At 47.0% G+C, this 19,392-nt stretch overlaps 1 protein-coding gene across 1 annotated transcript in view; it reads right to left on the minus strand.

The window, feature by feature from the left end:
- Positions 1-19,392, minus strand: part of LOC129812713 (ras-associated and pleckstrin homology domains-containing protein 1-like) — a 262,711-nt gene that overhangs the window by 13,412 nt on the left and 229,907 nt on the right. Inside the window, exons 14-16 of the mRNA XM_055864530.1 lie at positions 14,231-14,329; positions 13,078-13,198; positions 11,495-11,628 (exon numbers count right to left, since the gene is read on the minus strand). Of these exons, the coding sequence (XP_055720505.1) occupies positions 11,495-11,628; positions 13,078-13,198; positions 14,231-14,329 (354 nt within the window). The remainder of the gene's footprint in view (positions 1-11,494; positions 11,629-13,077; positions 13,199-14,230; positions 14,330-19,392) is intronic.

Here is a 19,392-nt window from a genome sequence, read left to right on the forward strand (position 1 = left end):
GAGAGAGAGAGACAGAGAGAGAGAACGAGAGTGAGAGTTGAACGAGAGAGAGAGAGAGAGAGAGAGACAGAGAGAGAGAGGGAGAGAGATAACGAGAGAGAGTGAGAGAGAGAAAATGAGAGAGAGAGAGTGAGAGAGATAACGAGAGAGAGAGTGAGAGAGATAACGAGAGAGAGAGTGAGAGAGTGAGAGAGAGAAGCAGAGAGAGAAATATGAGTTAGAATAAAATACAGAAGTGGTTCCATGACTACTATTAAAATGGTATAAAGCCAACATTGTTATTTTGAACTGTGCCAGACTGGGGTAAAACACGAAGACATTAGTGTCCTATTTGGTAGCACTGCATTGATGCATAACATTCAGCAGACCACCTGTACATTCACCAGACCACCAGACCACCTGTACATTCACCAGACCACCTGTACATTCACCAGACCACCAGACCACCTGTACATTCACCAGACCACCAGACCACCAGTACATTCACCAGACCACCTGTACATTCACCAGACCACCTGTACATTCACCAGACCACCAGTACATTCACCAGACCACCTGACCACCTGTACATTCACCAGACCACCTGCACATTCACCAGACCACCAGACCACCTGTACATTCACCAGACCACCAGACCACCTGTACATTCACCAGACCACCTGTACATTCACCAGACCACCTGTACATTCACCAGACCACCAGACCACCTGTACATTCACCAGACCACCTGAACATTCACCAGACCACCTGTACATTCACCAGACCACCTGTACATTCACCAGACCACCTGTACATTCACCAAACCACCTGTACATTCACCAGACCACCAGTACATTCACCAGACCACCTGTACATTCACCAAACCACCTGTACATTCACCAGACCACCTGTACATTCACCAGACCACCAGACCACCTGTACATTCACCAAACCACCAGACCACAAGACCACCTGTACATTCACCAGACCACCTGTACATTCACCTGACCACCTGTACATTCACCAGACCACCTGTACATTCAGCAGACCACCTGTACATTCAGCAGACCACCTGTACATTCACCAGACCACCTGTACATTCACCAGACCACCTGTACATTCACCAAACCACCTGTACATTCAGCAGACCACCTGTACATTCACCAAACCACCTGTACATTCACCAGACCACCAGACCACCTGTACATTCACCAGACCACCTGTACATTCACCAGACCACCTGTACATTCACCAGACCACCTGTACATTCACCAGACCACCTGTACATTCACCAGACCACCTGTACATTCACCAGACCACCTGTACATTCACCAGACCACCTGTACATTCACCAGACCACCTGTACATTCACCAGACCACCTGTACATTCACCAGACCACCTGTACATTCACCAGACCACCTGTACATTCACCAGACCACCAGACCACCAGACCACCTGTACATTCACCAGACCACCTGTACATTCACCAGACCACCTGTACATTCACCAGACCACCTGTACATTCACCAGACCACCTGTACATTCACCAGACCACCTGTACATCCACCAGACCACCTGTACATTCACCAGACCACCTGTACATTCACCAGACCACCAGACCACCTGTACATTCACCAGACCACCTGTACATTCACCAGACCACCAGACCACCTGTACATTCACCAGACCACCAGACCACCTGTACATTCACCAGACCACCTGTATATTCACCAGACCACCTGTACATTCACCAGACCACCTGTACATTCACCAGACCACCTGAACATTCACCAGACCACCAGACCACCTGAACATTCACCAGACCACCTGAACATTCACCAGACCACCTGAACATACACCAGACCACCTGTACATTCACCAGACCACCTGTACATTCACCAGACCACCTGTACATTCACCAGACCACCTGTACATTCACCAAACCACCTGTACATTCACCAGACCACCTGTACATTCACCAGACCACCTGTACATTCACCAAACCACCTGTACATTCACCAAACCACCTGTACATTCACCAGACCACCTGTACATTCACCAGACCACCTGTACATTCACCAGACCACCTGTACATTCACCAGACCACCTGTACATTCACCAGACCACCTGTACATTCACCAGACCACCTGTACATTCACCAGACCACCTGTACATTTACCAGACCACCTGTACATTCACCAAACCACCTGTACATTCACCAGACCACCTGTACATTCACCAGACCACCAGACCACCTGAACATTCACCAGACCACCTAATGTACAGGGGAGTAGTGACAAACAGTAACACAGTAACACACCAGTGTTGTATAGTAACACAGTAACACACCAGTGCTGCATAGTAACACAGTAACACACCAGTGCTGTATAGTAACACACCAGTGCTGCATACTAACACAGTAACACAGTAACACACCAGTGCTGTGTAGTAACACAGTAACACAGTAACACACCAGTGCTGTATAGTAACACAGTAACGCAGTAACACACCAGTGTTGCATAGTAACACAGTAACACACCCGTGCTGTATAGTAACACAGTAACACACCAGTGATGTATAGTAACACAGTAACACACCAATGTTGCATAGTAACACAGTAACACACCAGTGTTGTATAGTAACACACCAGTGCTGTATAGTAACACAGTAACACACCAGTGCTGTATAGTAACACAGTAATTAAAAACCCAGTGCTGCATAGTAACACAGTAACACACCAGTGCTGTATAGTAACACAGTAACACACCAGTGCTGTATAGTAACACAGTAACACACCAGTGCTGTATAGTAACACAGTAACACACCAGTGCTGTATAGTAACACAGTAACACAGTAACACACCAGTGCTGTATAGTAACACAGTAACACAGTAACACACCAGTGCTGTATAGTAACATAGTAACACACCAGTGCTGTATAGTAACACACCAGTGCTGTATAGTAACACAGTAACACACCAGTGCTGTATAGTAACACAGTAACACACCAGTGCTGTATAGTAACACAGTAACACACCAGTGTTGCATAGTAACACAGTAACACACCAGTGTTGCATAGTAACACAGTAACACACCAGTGCTGCATAGTAACACAGTAACACACCAGTGCTGCATAGTAACACAGTAACACACCAGTGCTGTATAGTAACACAGTAACACACCAGTGCTGCATAGTAACACAGTAACACACCAGTGTTGCATAGTAACACAGTAACACACCAGTGCTGTATAGTAACACAGTAACACACCAGTGCTGTATAGTAACACAGTAACACACCAGTGCTGTATAGTAACACAGTAACACACCCGTGCTGCATAGTAACACAGTAACACACCAGTGCTGCATAGTAACACAGTAACACACCATGCTGTATAGTAACACACCAGTGTTGCCTAGTAACACAGTAACACACCAGTGTTGCATAGTAACACAGTAACACACCAGTGCTGTATAGTAACACAGTAACCCACCATGCTGTATAGTAACAGTAACACACCAGTGCTATATAGTAACACAGTAACACACCAGTGCTGTATAGTAACACAGTAACACGCCAGTGATGCATAGTAACACAGTAACACACCAGTGCTGTATAGTAACACAGTAACACAGCAGCGTTTCATAGTAACACAGTAACACACCAGTGCTGCATAGTAACACAGTAACACAGTAACACACCAGTGCTATATAGTAACACAGTAACACACCAGTGCTGTATAGTAACACAGTAACACGCCAGTGATGCATAGTAACACAGTAACACACCAGTGTTGTATAGTAACACAGTAACACACCAGCGTTGCATAGTAACACAGTAACACACCAGTGCTGCATAGTAACACAGTAACACACCAGTGTTGCATAGTAACACAGTAACACACCAGTGCTGTATAGTAACACAGTAACACACCATGCTGTATAGTAACACAGTAACACACCAGTGCTGCATAGTAACACAGTAACACACCAGTGCTGTATAGTAACACACCAGTGCTGTATAGTAACACACCAGCGTTTCATAGTAACACAGTAACACACCAGTGCTGTATAGTAACACAGTAACACACCATGCTGTATAGTAACACAGTAACACACCAGTGCTGCATAGTAACACAGTGACACACCAGTGCTGCATAGTAACACAGTAACACACCAGCGTTTCATAGTAACACAGTAACACACCAGTGCTGCATAGTAACACAGTAACACACCAGTGCTGTATAGTAACACAGTAACACACCAGTGCTGTATAGTAACACACCAGTGCTGCATAGTAACACAGTAACACACCAGTGCTGCATAGTAACACAGTAACACACCAGTGCTGCATAGTAACACACCAGTGTTGTATAGTAACACAGTAACACACCAGCGTTGCATAGTAACACAGTAACACACCAGTGCTGCATAGTAACACAGTAACACACCAGTGCTGCATAGTAACACAGTAACACACCAGTGCTCTATAGTAACACAGTAACACACCAGCGTTTCATAGTAACACAGTAACACACCAGTGCTGTATAGTAACACAGTAACACACCATGATGTATAGTAACACAGTAACACACCCGTGCGGTATAGTAACACAGTAACACACCATGCTGTATAGTAACACAGTAACACACCCGTGCTGTATAGTAACACAGTAACACACCAGCGTTTCATAGTAACACAGTAACACACCAGTGCTGCATAGTAACACAGTAACACACCAGTGCTGTATAGTAACACAGTAACACACCAGTGTTGCATAGTAACACACCAGTGTTGTATAGTAACACAGTAACACACCAGTGTTGCATAGTAACACAGTAACACACCAGTGCTGCATAGTAACACAGTAACACACCAGTGCTGCATAGTAACACAGTAACACACCAGTGCTGCATAGTAACACAGTAACACACCCGTGCTGCATAGTAACACAGTAACACACCATGCTGTATAGTAACACAGTAACACACCAGTGCTGCATATTAACACAGTAACACACCATGCTGTATAGTAACACAGTAACACACCAGTGCTGTATAGTAACACAGTAACACACCCGTGCTGCATAGTAACACAGTAACACACCATGCTGTATAGTAACACAGTAACACAGTAACACACCAGTGCTGTATAGTAACACACCAGTGCTGTATAGTAACACAGTAACACACCAGTGCTGTATAGTAACACAGTAACACACCAGTGTTGCATAGTAACACAGTAACACACCAGTGCTGTATAGTAACACAGTAACACACCAGCGTTTCATAGTAACACAGTAACACACCAGCGTTTCATAGTAACACAGTAACACACCAGTGCTCTATAGTAACACAGTAACACACCAGTGCTCTATAGTAACACAGTAACACACCAGCGTTTCATAGTAACACAGTAACACACCAGTGCTGCATAGTAACACAGTAACACACCAGTGCTGCATAGTAACACAGTAACACACCAGTGCTCTATAGTAACACAGTAACACACCAGTGCTGCATAGTAACACAGTAACACACCAGTGTTGCATAGTAACACAGTAACACACCAGTGTTTCATAGTAACACAGTAACACACCAGTGCTGTATAGTAACACAGTAACACACCAGTGCTGTATAGTAACACAGTAACACACCAGTGTTGCATAGTAACACAGTAACACACCATGCTGTATAGTAACACAGTAACACACCAGTGCTGCATAGTAACACAGTAACACACCAGTGCTGCATAGTAACACAGTAACACACCAGTGCTGCATAGTAACACAGTAACACACCAGTGCTGCATAGTAACACAGTAACACACCAGTGCTGCATAGTAACACAGTAACACACCAGTGCTGCATAGTAACACAGTAACACACCAGTGCTGCATAGTAACACAGTAACACACCAGTGCTGCATAGTAACACAGTAACACACCAGTGCTGCATAGTAACACAGTAACACACCAGTGCTGCATAGTAACACAGTAACACACCAGTGCTGTATAGTAACACAGTAACACACCAGTGTTGCATAGTAACACAGTAACACACCAGTGCTGCATAGTAACACAGTAACACACCAGTGTTGCGTAGTAACACAGTAACACACCAGTGTTGCGTAGTAACACAGTAACACACCAGTGTTGCATAGTAACACAGTAACACAGTAACACACCAGTGCTGCATAGTAACACAGTAACACACCAGTGTTGCATAGTAACACAGTAACACAGTAACACACCAGTGCTGCATAGTAACACAGTAACACACCAGTGTTGCATAGTAACACAGTAACACACCAGTGCTGTATAGTAACACAGTAACACACCAGTGCTGCATAGTAACACAGTAACACACCAGTGCTGCATAGTAACACAGTAACACACCAGTGCTGCATAGTAACACAGTAACACACCAGTGCTGCATAGTAACACAGTAACACACCAGTGCTGCATAGTAACACAGTAACACACCAGTGCTGTATAGTAACACAGTAACACACCAGTGTTGCATAGTAACACAGTAACACACCAGTGCTGCATAGTAACACAGTAACACACCAGTGTTGCGTAGTAACACAGTAACACACCAGTGTTGCATAGTAACACAGTAACACACCAGTGTTGCATAGTAACACAGTAACACAGTAACACACCAGTGCTGCATGGTAACACAGTAACACACCAGTGTTGCATAGTAACACAGTAACACACCAGTGTTGCATAGTAACACAGTAACACAGTAACACACCAGTGCTGCATAGTAACACAGTAACACACCAGTGTTGCATAGTAACACATTAACACAGTAACACACCAGTGCTTAGTAACACAGTAACACACCAGTGTTGCATAGTAACACAGTAACACAGTAACACACCAGTGCTGCATAGTAACACAGTAACACAGTAACACACCAGTGCTGCATAGTAACACAGTAACACACCAGTGCTGCATAGTAACACAGTAACACACCAGTGTTGCATAGTAACACAGTAACACACCAGTGTTGCATAGTAACACAGTAACACAGTAACACACCAGTGCTGCATAGTAACACAGTAACACACCAGTGCTGCATAGTAACACAGAAACACACCAGTGTTGCATAGTAACACAGTAACACACCAGTGCTGTATAGTAACACAGTAACACACCAGTGTTGTATAGTAACACAGTAACACACCAGTGTTTCATAGTAACACAGTAACACACCAGTGCTGCATAGTAACACAGTAACACACCAGTGTTGCATAGTAACACAGTAACACACCAGTGCTGTCAGACAAACAGACATCATGAGTCTCACAGTCACCAAACAGTATTAACCACATATCAAACCGCACGTTACCAAGGGTGACCCAGTTCTGTTAGTATACTGAAGTAACCCCCCCGACCTCAAACCTCCGTCCCTCCAGTGCACAAGGGCACCGTATGAAAGTTGACCTTCCTCTCCTGGGGAGAACAGTGGAGGGGAGAGACAGACACAGTCAGTCACCCCTGGAACGGACCATGAAATGACGGTGTCCACGCTGGACACCACAGCACTCCCGTTTACATTCTAGGGTCAACCCGGACCATACTGTGCTGGCCATGATATGGTCTTTCCCTGTATGGTTCCAGCAACTATGGTGCATGTGTAACCAGGCCAGTACGGCTCGGCCTGGCTCGGTTTGACCCTACAGTGGGAATCGGGCATGACAGAATGTCAGTCACACTCCTGGGGTAAAACTGAGGCAATAGAAGTCAGGTGACAGGGTAAGGTGAGGATTACTGAGACAGGTCAATAGAGACAGGTGACAGGGTAAGGTGAGGAATACTGAGACAGGTCAATAGAGACAGGTGACAGTGTAAGGTGAGGAATACTGAGACAGGTCAATAGAGACAGGTGACAGGGTAAGGTGAGGATTACTGAGACAGGTGACAGGGTAAGGTGAGGATTACTGAGACAGGTCAATAGAGACAGGTGACAGGGTAAGGTGAGGAATACTGAGACAGGTCAATAGAGACAGGTGACAGTGTAAGGTGAGGAATACTGAGTCAGGTCAATAGAGACAGGTGACAGGGTAAGGTGAGGAATACTGAGACAGGTGACAGGGTAAGGTTAGGAATACTGAGTCAGGTCAATAGAGACAGGTGACAGGGTAAGGTGAGGAATACTGAGACAGGTCAATAGAGACAGGTGACAGGGTAAGGTGAGGATTACTGAGACAGGTGACAGGGTAAGGTGAGGATTACTGAGACAGGTCAATAGAGACAGGTGACAGGGTAAGGTGAGGATTACTGAGACAGGTGACAGGGTAAGGTGAGGATTACTGAGACAGGTGACAGGGTAAGGTGAGGATTACTGAGACAGGTGACAGGGTAAGGTGAGGATTACTGAGACAGGTGACAGGGTAAGGTGAGGATTACTGAGACAGGTCAATAGAGACAGGTGACAGTGTAAGGTGAGGAATACTGAGACAGGTCAATAGAGACAGGTGACAGGGTAAGGTGAGGATTACTGAGACAGGTCAATAGAGACAGGTGACAGGGTAAGGTGAGGAATACTGAGACAGGTCAATAGAGACAGGTGACAGGGTAAGGTTAGGAATACTGAGGCAGGTCAATAGAGACAGGTGACAGGGTAAGGTGAGGAATACTGAGACAGGTCAATAGAGACAGGTGACAGTGTAAGGTGAGGAATACTGAGTCAGGTCAATAGAGACAGGTGACAGGGTAAGGTGAGGAATACTGAGACAGGTGACAGGGTAAGGTTAGGAATACTGAGTCAGGTCAATAGAGACAGGTGACAGGGTAAGGTGAGGAATACTGAGACAGGTCAATAGAGACAGGTGACAGGGTAAGGTGAGGATTACTGAGACAGGTGACAGGGTAAGGTGAGGATTACTGAGACAGGTCAATAGAGACAGGTGACAGGGTAAGGTGAGGATTACTGAGACAGGTGACAGGGTAAGGTGAGGATTACTGAGACAGGTGACAGGGTAAGGTGAGGATTACTGAGACAGGTGACAGGGTAAGGTGAGGATTACTGAGACAGGTGACAGGGTAAGGTGAGGATTACTGAGACAGGTCAATAGAGACAGGTGACAGTGTAAGGTGAGGAATACTGAGACAGGTCAATAGAGACAGGTGACAGGGTAAGGTGAGGATTACTGAGACAGGTCAATAGAGACAGGTGACAGGGTAAGGTGAGGAATACTGAGACAGGTCAATAGAGACAGGTGACAGGGTAAGGTTAGGAATACTGAGGCAGGTCAATAGAGACAGGTGACAGGGTAAGGTGAGGAATACTGAGACAGGTCAATAGAGACAGGTGACAGGGTAAGGTGAGGATTACTGAGACAGGTCAATAGAGACAGGTGACAGTGTAAGGTGAGGAATACTGAGACAGGTCAATAGAGACAGGTGACAGGGTAAGGTGAGGAATACTGAGACAGGTCAATACAGACAGGTGACAGGGTAAGGTGAGGAATACTGAGTCAGGTCAATAGAGACAGGTGACAGGGTAAGGTGAGGAATACTGAGGCAGGTCAATAGAGACAGGTGACAGGGTAAGGTGAGGATTACTGAGACAAGTCAATAGAGACAGGTGACAGGGTAAGGTGAGGAATACTGAGACAGGTCAATAGAGACAGGTGACAGGGTAAGGTGAGGATTACTGAGGCAGGTCAATAGAGACAGGTGACAGGGTAAGGTGAGGAATACTGAGACAGGTCAATAGAGACAGGTGACAGGGTAAGGTGAGGAATACTGAGTCAGGTGACAGGGTAAGGTGAGGAATACTGAGACAGGTCAATAGAGACAGGTGACAGGGTAAGGTGAGGAATACTGAGTCAGGTGACAGGGTAAGGTGAGGAATACTGAGACAGGTCAATAGAGACAGGTGACAGGGTAAGGTGAGGATTACTGAGTCAGGTCAATAGAGACAGGTGACAGGGTAAGGTGAAGATTACTGAGGCAGGTCAATAGAGACAGGTGACAGGGTAAGGTGAGGAATACTGAGACAGGTCAATAGAGACAGGTGACAGGGTAAGGTGAAGATTACTGAGACAGGTCAATAGAGACAGGTGACAGGGTAAGGTGAAGATTACTGAGGCAGGTCAATAGAGACAGGTGACAGGGTAAGGTTAGGAATACTGAGACAGGTCAATAGAGACAGGTGACAGGGTAAGGTGAGGATTACTGAGACAGGTGACAGGGTAAGGTGAGGATTACTGAGACAGGTCAATAGAGACAGGTGACAGGGTAAGGTGAGGAATACTGAGACAGGTCAATAGAGACAGGTGACAGTGTAAGGTGAGGAATACTGAGACAGGTCAATAGAGACAGGTGACAGGGTATGGTTAGGAATACTGAGACAGGTCAAAGGGTAAGGTGAGGAATACTGAGACAGGTGACAGGGTAAGGTGAGGAATACTGAGACAGGTCAATAGAGACAGGTGACAGGGTAAGGTGAGGATTACTGAGACAGGTCAAAGGGTAAGGTGAGGAATACTGAGACAGGTCAAAGGGTAAGGTGAGGAATACTGAGACAGGTCAAAGGGTAAGGTGAGGAATACTGAGACAGGTGAATAGAGACAGGTGACAGGGTAAGGTGAGGATTACTGAGTCAGGTCAATAGAGACAGGTGACAGGGTAAGGTGAGGATTACTGAGACAGGTCAATAGAGACAGGTGACAGGGTAAGGTGAGGATTACTGAGACAGGTCAATAGAGACAGGTGACAGGGTAAGGTGAGGAATACTGAGACAGGTCAATAGAGACAGGTGACAGTGTAAGGTGAGGAATACTGAGACAGGTCAATAGAGACAGGTGACAGGGTATGGTTAGGAATACTGAGACAGGTCAAAGGGTAAGGTGAGGAATACTGAGACAGGTCAAAGGGTAAGGTGAGGATACTGAGACAGGTGACAGGGTAAGGTGAGGAATACTGAGACAGGTCAATAGAGACAGGTGACAGGGTAAGGTGAGGATTACTGAGACAGGTCAAAGGGTAAGGTGAGGAATACTGAGACAGGTCAAAGGGTAAGGTGAGGAATACTGAGACAGGTCAAAGGGTAAGGTGAGGAATACTGAGACAGGTGAATAGAGACAGGTGACAGGGTAAGGTGAGGATTACTGAGTCAGGTCAATAGAGACAGGTGACAGGGTAAGGTGAGGATTACTGAGACAGGTGACAGGGTAAGGTGAGGAATACTGAGACAGGTCAATAGAGACAGGTGACAGGGTAAGGTGAGGAATACTGAGACAGGTCAATAGAGACAGGTGACAGGGTAAGGTGAGGATTACTGAGACAGGTGACAGGGTAAGGTGAGGATTACTGAGGCAGGTCAATAGAGACAGGTGACAGAGTAAGGTGAGGAATACTGAGACAGGTGACAGGGTAAGGTGAGGATTACTGAGGCAGGTCAATAGAGACAGGTGACAGGGTAAGGTGAGGATTACTGAGGCAGGTCAATAGAGACAGGTGACAGGGTAAGGTTAGGGTGTCAGCAGGAGGCGGTACCTCATCCTGGGTGCCTCTCTTCCAGGCCTCGGAGAAGATAGAGCTGACCTGGCTCTGAGAGCGGCTGTGGCCTGACAGGTTGTTCTCTGACACAGCAACACCACTATCACTACTGCAGTGGGTCGACTGGGACTCTGGAGGGAGAGAGGGAGGGAGAGAGGGAGAGAGAGGAGGGAGGGAGGGAGGGAGGGAGGGAGGGGGGGGGAGGGAGAGAGAGAGAGGGAGGGAGGGAGGGAGGGAGGGAGGGAGGGAGAGAGAGAGAGAGAGAGGGAGGGAGGGAGGGAGAGGGAGGGAGGGAGAGAGAGGAGGGAGGGAGGGAGGGAGGCAGGGAGGGAGAGAGAGAGAGAGAGAGAGAGAGAGAGAGGGAGGGAGGGAGGGAGGGAGAGAGAGAGAGGGAGGGAGGGAGAGGGAGGGAGGGAGGGAGGGAGAGGGAGGAGGGAGGGAGGGAGAGGGAGGGAGGGAGGGAGGGAGGGAGGGAGGGAGAGGGAGGGGGAGGAGGGAGGGAGGGAGGGAGGGAGAGGAGAGGGAGGGAGGGAGGGAGAGAGGGAGAGGGAGGGAGGGAGAGAGGGAGAGGGAGGGACGGAGGGGGAGGGAGGGAGAGGGAGGGAGGGAGAGAGGGAGAGGGGGAGAGGGAGGGAGGGAGGGAGGGAGGGAGAGGGAGGGAGGGAGGGAGGGAGGGAGAGGGAGGGAGGGAGGGAGGGAGGGAGAGGGAGGGAGGGAGGGAGGGAGGGAGGGAGGGAGGGAGGGAGGGAGAGGGAGGGAGCGAGAGGAGAGCGAGGAGATAGGAAGGAGAAAGAAAGCGAGAGGGCGGAGAGAGAAGAGTTATTGCTAGAACAAATATTATTATTTATTTTTTCAATATTTTTCCCCCAATTTCGTGATTACAATCTTGTCTCATCGCTGCAACTCCCCAACGGGCTGGGGAGAGGCGAAGGTCATGACCTACCAAGCCGCACCAATGTGTCAGAGGAAACACCGTTCAACTGACCACTGAGGTCAGCCTGCAGGCGCCTGGGACCGCCACAAGGAGTCGCTAGAGCGCCCCATGGGACTCCCGGTCACGTCCGGTAATGACAGCCTGGGATTGAACCTCAGGCTGTAGTGAAGCTGCAACACTGCAATGCAGTGCCTTAGACCGCTGCGCCACTCGGAGGCCCCACAACTACAAATCTTATAAATACTATACTATAAATACTAAACTAGAAATACTATACGTAGGTAACCTCTGCAGGGTTGGGGTCTAATCAATTTCAATCTGTCATTATAGGAAGTTACCTGAAATTCCTGGAATTGTACTTCCTGAAATGACGGAATTGTACTTCCTGAAATGACTGAATTGTACTTCCTGAAATGACTGAATTGTACTTCCTGAAATGACTGAATTGTACTTCCTGAAATGACTGAATTGTACTTCCTGAAATGACTGAATTGTACTTCCGGAAATGACTGAATTGTACTTCCTGAAATGACTGAATTGTGCTTCCTGAAATGACTGAATTGAGATAAAAATAGACCTCAGCCCTGCTATACTGTAGCTGAGTGTGTGTTGTGTTGTAGATGTGTGTCTGTCCACCACCCCTCACCAGGCAGGCTGGAGGAGCTGGATCCAGACTTGATAGAGGAGCTAGAGAGAGAGGACCAGTCGTAGGCTGCCTCAGTCCTCTTCATAGCCTCCTGGTAGTTCACATACAGGGTCTTCCCGTACTGGAGACACAGAGATACATAGGTCAACAGAGGGGTGTATTCATTAGTCGGTCAACAGAGGGGTGGGTGTATTCATTAGTCGGTCAACAGAGGGGTGTATTCATTAGTCAGTCAACAGAGGGGTGGGTGTATTCATTAGTCGGTCAACAGAGGGGTGGGTGTATTCATTAGTCGGTCAACAGAGGGGTGTATTCATTAGTCGGTCAACAGAGGGGTGTATTCATTAGTCGGTCAACAGAGGGGTGTATTCATTAGTCAGTCAACAGAGGGGTGTATTCATTAGTCAGTCAACAGAGGGGTGGGTGTATTCATTAGTCGGTCAACAGAGGGGTGTATTCATTAGTCAGTCAACAGAGGGGTGGGTGTATTCATTAGTCGGTCAACAGAGGGGTGGGTGTATTCATTAGTCGGTCAACAGAGGGGTGTATTCATTAGTCGGTCAACAGAGGGGTGTATTCATTAGTCGGTCAACAGAGGGGTGTATTCATTAGTCAGTCAACAGAGGGGTGTATTCATTAGTCAGTCAACAGAGGGGTGTATTCATTAGTCAGTCAACAGAGGGGTGTATTCATTAGTCAGTCAACAGAGGGGTGTATTCATTAGTCAGTCAACAGAGGGGTGTATTCATTAGTCGGTCAACAGAGGGGTGTATTCATTAGTCGGTCAACAGAGGGGTGTATTCATTAGTCGGTCAACAGAGGGGTGTATTCATTAGTCGGTTAACAGACATCAGGGGTGTATTCATCAGTTGGTTTGCAACGTAGCTGCAACAAAAACTAGAGTTTCTATTTAACAAATTATTTAACAAACAGGTCCCTCCCTGTTTTGTTCTGCTTGCTTGTTTGTTTTAAAGTGAATACAGCCCAGCTTTCTCAGATGTTCCCACAGCTTTCAGTCAGAGCCGAATACATCACGTTTGGACATTGAGGTATTCTGTCAAAGATGTTATTTTTGAGAACCCAGACTATGGCTCTGCTTTCCATTACTCTCTCTCTCTCTCATTACGTTGTTGCTGAGGCAACGTAGCGTTACCTTGGCGATGCGTATCCCATTGATCCACTGGTGTAGCGTTCTGACATCATCACAGCACAGGTACTTGATGTACTGGGATTTCTTCTGGATCTGAGGATGCTGGACAGACAGAGAGACAATGGGACATGTTAAAGACCAAGCATCACAATAATAGCATGCTGGGATTTCTTCTGGATCTGAGGATGCTGGACAGACAGAGAGACAATGGGACATGTTAAAGACCAAGCATCACAATAATAGCATGCTGGGATTTCTTCTGGATCTGAGGATGCTGGACAGACAGAGAGACAATGGGACATGTTAAAGACCAAGCATCACAATAATAGCATGCTGGGATTTCTTCTGGATCTGAGGATGCTGGACAGACAGAGAGACAATGGGACATGTTAAAGACCAAGCATCACAATAATAGCATGCTGGGATTTCTTCTGGATCTGAGGATGCTGGACAGACAGAGAGACAATGGGACATGTTAAAGACCAAGCATCACAATAATAGCATGCTGGGATTTCTTCTGGATCTGAGGATGTTGGACAGACAGTAGGACATGTTAATGATGAATGACAGCATAGATACAGAACATGTAACGACCACTCATCACAACAATAACATGTTTGGATTTGTGTCTTTATTGGGCTATAATCTCTCGTGGACAGATTCTGCTGACCAAATTATGCTCGGTTTTAGTTCTGGGTTTACTGAGATCTGGGCACGGTTTCCCGATAGCGATGGAATTTAGGCTTACAAGTTTTTTTTAACGATGCATCTTTCCTACAACGGCCGAAATATGTAACATGCGTTTCCCAAAACAACACGCAGAGGGCATGGCCGCTAAGTGCGTTGTTGGAGCATGTGGCGATGCAGATCATACCGAAAGAAATGGAGCTCTGTCTCCTGGATCAAATATTTAGTTAACGTTATAATTATTTCACAACACTGACGACAGATCGGCTCCTCACGAGATATTACCAGCGACGGATCGGCTCCTAACGAGATATTACCACCGACGGATCGGCTCCTCACGAGATATTACCACCGACGGATCGGCTCCTAACGAGATATTACCACCGACGGATCGGCTCCTAACGAGATATTACCACCGACGGATCGGCTCCTAACGAGATATTACCACCGACGGATCGGCTCCTAACGAGATATTACCACCGACGGATCGGCTCCTAACGAGATATTACCAGCGACGGATCGGCTCCTAACGAGATATTACCACCGACGGATCGGCTCCTCACGAGATATTACCACCGACGGATCGGCTCCTAACGAGATATTACCACCGACGGATCGGCTCCTCACGAGATATTACCACCGACGGATCGGCTCCTAACGAGATATTACCACCGACGGATCGGCTCCTAACGAGATATTACCAGCGACGGATCGGCTCCTAACGAGATATTACCAGCGACGGATCGGCTCCTAACGAGATATTACCAGCGACGGATCGGCTCCTAACGAGATATTACCACCGACGGATCGGCTCCTAACGAGATATTACCACCGACGGATCGGCTCCTAACGAGATATTACCAGCGACGGATCGGCTCCTAACGAGATATTACCACCGACGGATCGGCTCCTAACGAGATATTACCACCGACGGATCGGCTCCTAACGAGATATTACCACCGACGGATCGGCTCCTAACGAGATATTACCACCGACGGATCGGCTCCTCACGAGATATTACCAGCGACGGATCGGCTCCTAACGAGATATTACCACCGACGGATCGGCTCCTAACGAGATATTACCAGCGACGGATCGGCTCCTAACGAGATATTACCAGCGACGGATCGGCTCCTAACGAGATATTACCACCGACGGATCGGCTCCTCACGAGATATTACCAGCGACGGATCGGCTCCTAACGAGATATTACCACCGACGGATCGGCTCCTAACGAGATATTACCACCGACGGATCGGCTCCTAACGAGATATTACCACCGACGGATCGGCTCCTAACGAGATATTACCACCGACGGATCGGCTCCTCACGAGATATTACCAGCGACGGATCGGCTCCTAACGAGATATTACCACCGACGGATCGGCTCCTAACGAGATATTACCACCGACGGATCGGCTCCTAACGAGATATTACCAGCGACGGATCGGCTCCTCACGAGATATTACCACCGACGGATCGGCTCCTCACGAGATATTACCAGCGACGGATCGGCTCCTAACGAGATATTACCAGCGACGGATCGGCTCCTAACGAGATATTACCAGCGACGGATCGGCTCCTAACGAGATATTACCACCGACGGATCGGCTCCTCACGAGATATTACCAGCGACGGATCGGCTCCTAACGAGATATTACCACCGACGGATCGGCTCCTAACGAGATATTACCACCGACGGATCGGCTCCTAACGAGATATTACCAGCGACGGATCGGCTCCTCACGAGATATTACCAGCGACGGATCGGCTCCTAACGAGATATTACCACCGACGGATCGGCTCCTAACGAGATATTACCACCGACGGATCGGCTCCTAACGAGATATTACCAGCGACGGATCGGCTCCTCACGAGATATTACCACCGACGGATCGGCTCCTCACGAGATATTACCACCGACGGATCGGCTCCTCACGAGATATTACCAGCGACGGATCGGCTCCTAACGAGATATTACCAGCGACGGATCGGCTCCTAACGAGATATTACCACCGACGGATCGGCTCCTAACGAGATATTACCACCGACGGATCGGCTCCTCACGAGATATTACCACCGACGGATCGGCTCCTCACGAGATATTACCAGCGACGGATCGGCTCCTAACGAGATATTACCACCGACGGATCGGCTCCTAACGAGATATTACCACCGACGGATCGGCTCCTAACGAGATATTACCACCGACGGATCGGCTCCTCACGAGATATTACCACCGACGGATCGGCTCCTCACGAGATATTACCACCGACGGATCGGCTCCTAACGAGATATTACCACCGACGGATCGGCTCCTAACGAGATATTACCACCGACGGATCGGCTCCTAACGAGATATTACCACCGACGGATCGGCTCCTCACGAGATATTACCACCGACGGATCGGCTCCTAACGAGATATTACCACCGACGGATCGGCTCCTCACGAGATATTACCAGCGACGGATCGGCTCCTAACGAGATATTACCAGCGACGGCTGCAAATGTTGAGGTGGCTTATTCTAACGTTTACTCAATAAAAATTCACAGATTTGGGAACATCGTGAAATATGTTGAGACAAATTACAGACAGTAGTCTACAAGCCAGCAGCAGACCACCCTGCATCCCACTGCTGGCAGCTTCTGAAGCTAAGCGGGGTTAGTTCTGGATGGGAGACCAGGTACTGCTAGTAGTGGTGTTGGAGGGCCAGTAGGAGGCACTCTTTCCTCTGGTCTACAGAAATATATCCAATGCCCCAGGGCAGTGATTGGGGACACTGCCCTGTGTAGGCTGCTGTCTTTCAGATGGGATGATAAACAGGTGTTCTGACTCTCTGAGGTCAGTAAAGAGCCCATGGCACTTATATCGTAAGATTAGGGGTGTTAGCCCCGGTGTCCTGACTAAATTCCCAATCTGGCCCTCATACCATCAAGAGCAACGTTAACGGTGGTTATAGGAAACCGCTCGGAGATATAACGAAGGGTCCAGGGTGGGGGGGGGGGGGGGGGGGGTTCCACAGAATTTTCTTTGAAAGTTGAAGCTCATTTACTCTACAATGCTATTAGGAGAACAGCAAAAAAATGACCCCAGCCAACATGGCTGCTGAAGGTCCATTCACCTCAGTCCATCTACAAACACAGAGTCTATTAGTTACACAGTCTATTAGTTACACAGTCTATTAGTTACACAGTCTATTAGTTACACAGTCTATTCGTTACACAGTCTATTAGTTACACAGCCTATTCGTTACACAGTCTATTAGTTACACAGTCTATTAGTTACACAGTCTATTCGTTACACAGTCTATTCGTTACACAGTCTATTCGTTACACAGTCTATTCGTTACACAGTCTATTAGTTACACAGTCTATTAGTTACACAGTCTATTAGTTACACAGTCTATTCGTTACACAGTCTATTAGTTACACAGTCTATTAGTTACACAGTCTATTCGTTACACAGTCTATTCGTTACACAGTCTATTAGTTACACAGTCTATTAGTTACACAGTCTACAGTCTATTAGTTACAGTCTATTAGTTACACAGTCTATTAGTTACAGTCTATTAGTTACACAGTCTATTAGTTACACAGTCTATTAGTTACACAGTCTATTAGTTACAGTCTATTAGTTACACAGTCTATTAGTTACACAGTCTATTAGTTACACAGTCTATTAGTTACACAGTCTATTAGTTACACAGTCTATTAGTTACACAGTCTATTAGTTACACAGTCTATTAGTTACACAGTCTAGTAGTTACACAGTCTATTAGTTACACAGTCTATTAGTTACACAGTCTATTAGTTACACAGTCTATTAGTTACACAGTCTATTAGTTACACAGTCTATTAGTTACACAGTCTATTAGTTACACAGTCTACAGTCTATTAGTTACACAGTCTATTAGTTACACAGTCTATTAGTTACACAGTCTATTAGTTACACAGTCTATTAGTTACACAGTCTATTAGTTACACAGTCTATTCGTTACACAGTCTATTCGTTACACAGTCTATTCGTTACACAGTCTATTAGTTACACAGTCTATTAGTTACACAGTCTATTAGTTACACAGTCTATTAGTTACACAGTCTATTAGTTACACAGTCTATTAGTTACACAGTCTATTAGTTACACAGTCTATTAGTTACACAGTCTATTAGTTACACAGTCTATTCGTTACACAGTCTATTAGTTACACAGTCTATTCGTTACACAGTTGTATGAGAAATGCCTCCCACGGACACGTAGCATCAGGACTGTTCGTTCTAATGACCAACTCTTTACATAGATCTGTTGGCATAACTTTTAATGGACAACGTTGATATATTTTGGAAACAGAAGATGCAGGAATGACGGAGTCCATCCAAATCATCTTGGCTCCTGGACCCTGTCCGTGCTTAAGGCTGCGTTTAGACGCTTGGCATTGCGCCTGGTGATCTTAGGCTTGTGTGCGGCTTCTCGGCCACG

Source organism: Salvelinus fontinalis, chromosome 16, assembly GCF_029448725.1.
Source record: "Salvelinus fontinalis isolate EN_2023a chromosome 16, ASM2944872v1, whole genome shotgun sequence".
In the NCBI taxonomy this organism is placed as follows: Eukaryota; Metazoa; Chordata; class Actinopteri; order Salmoniformes; family Salmonidae; genus Salvelinus; species Salvelinus fontinalis.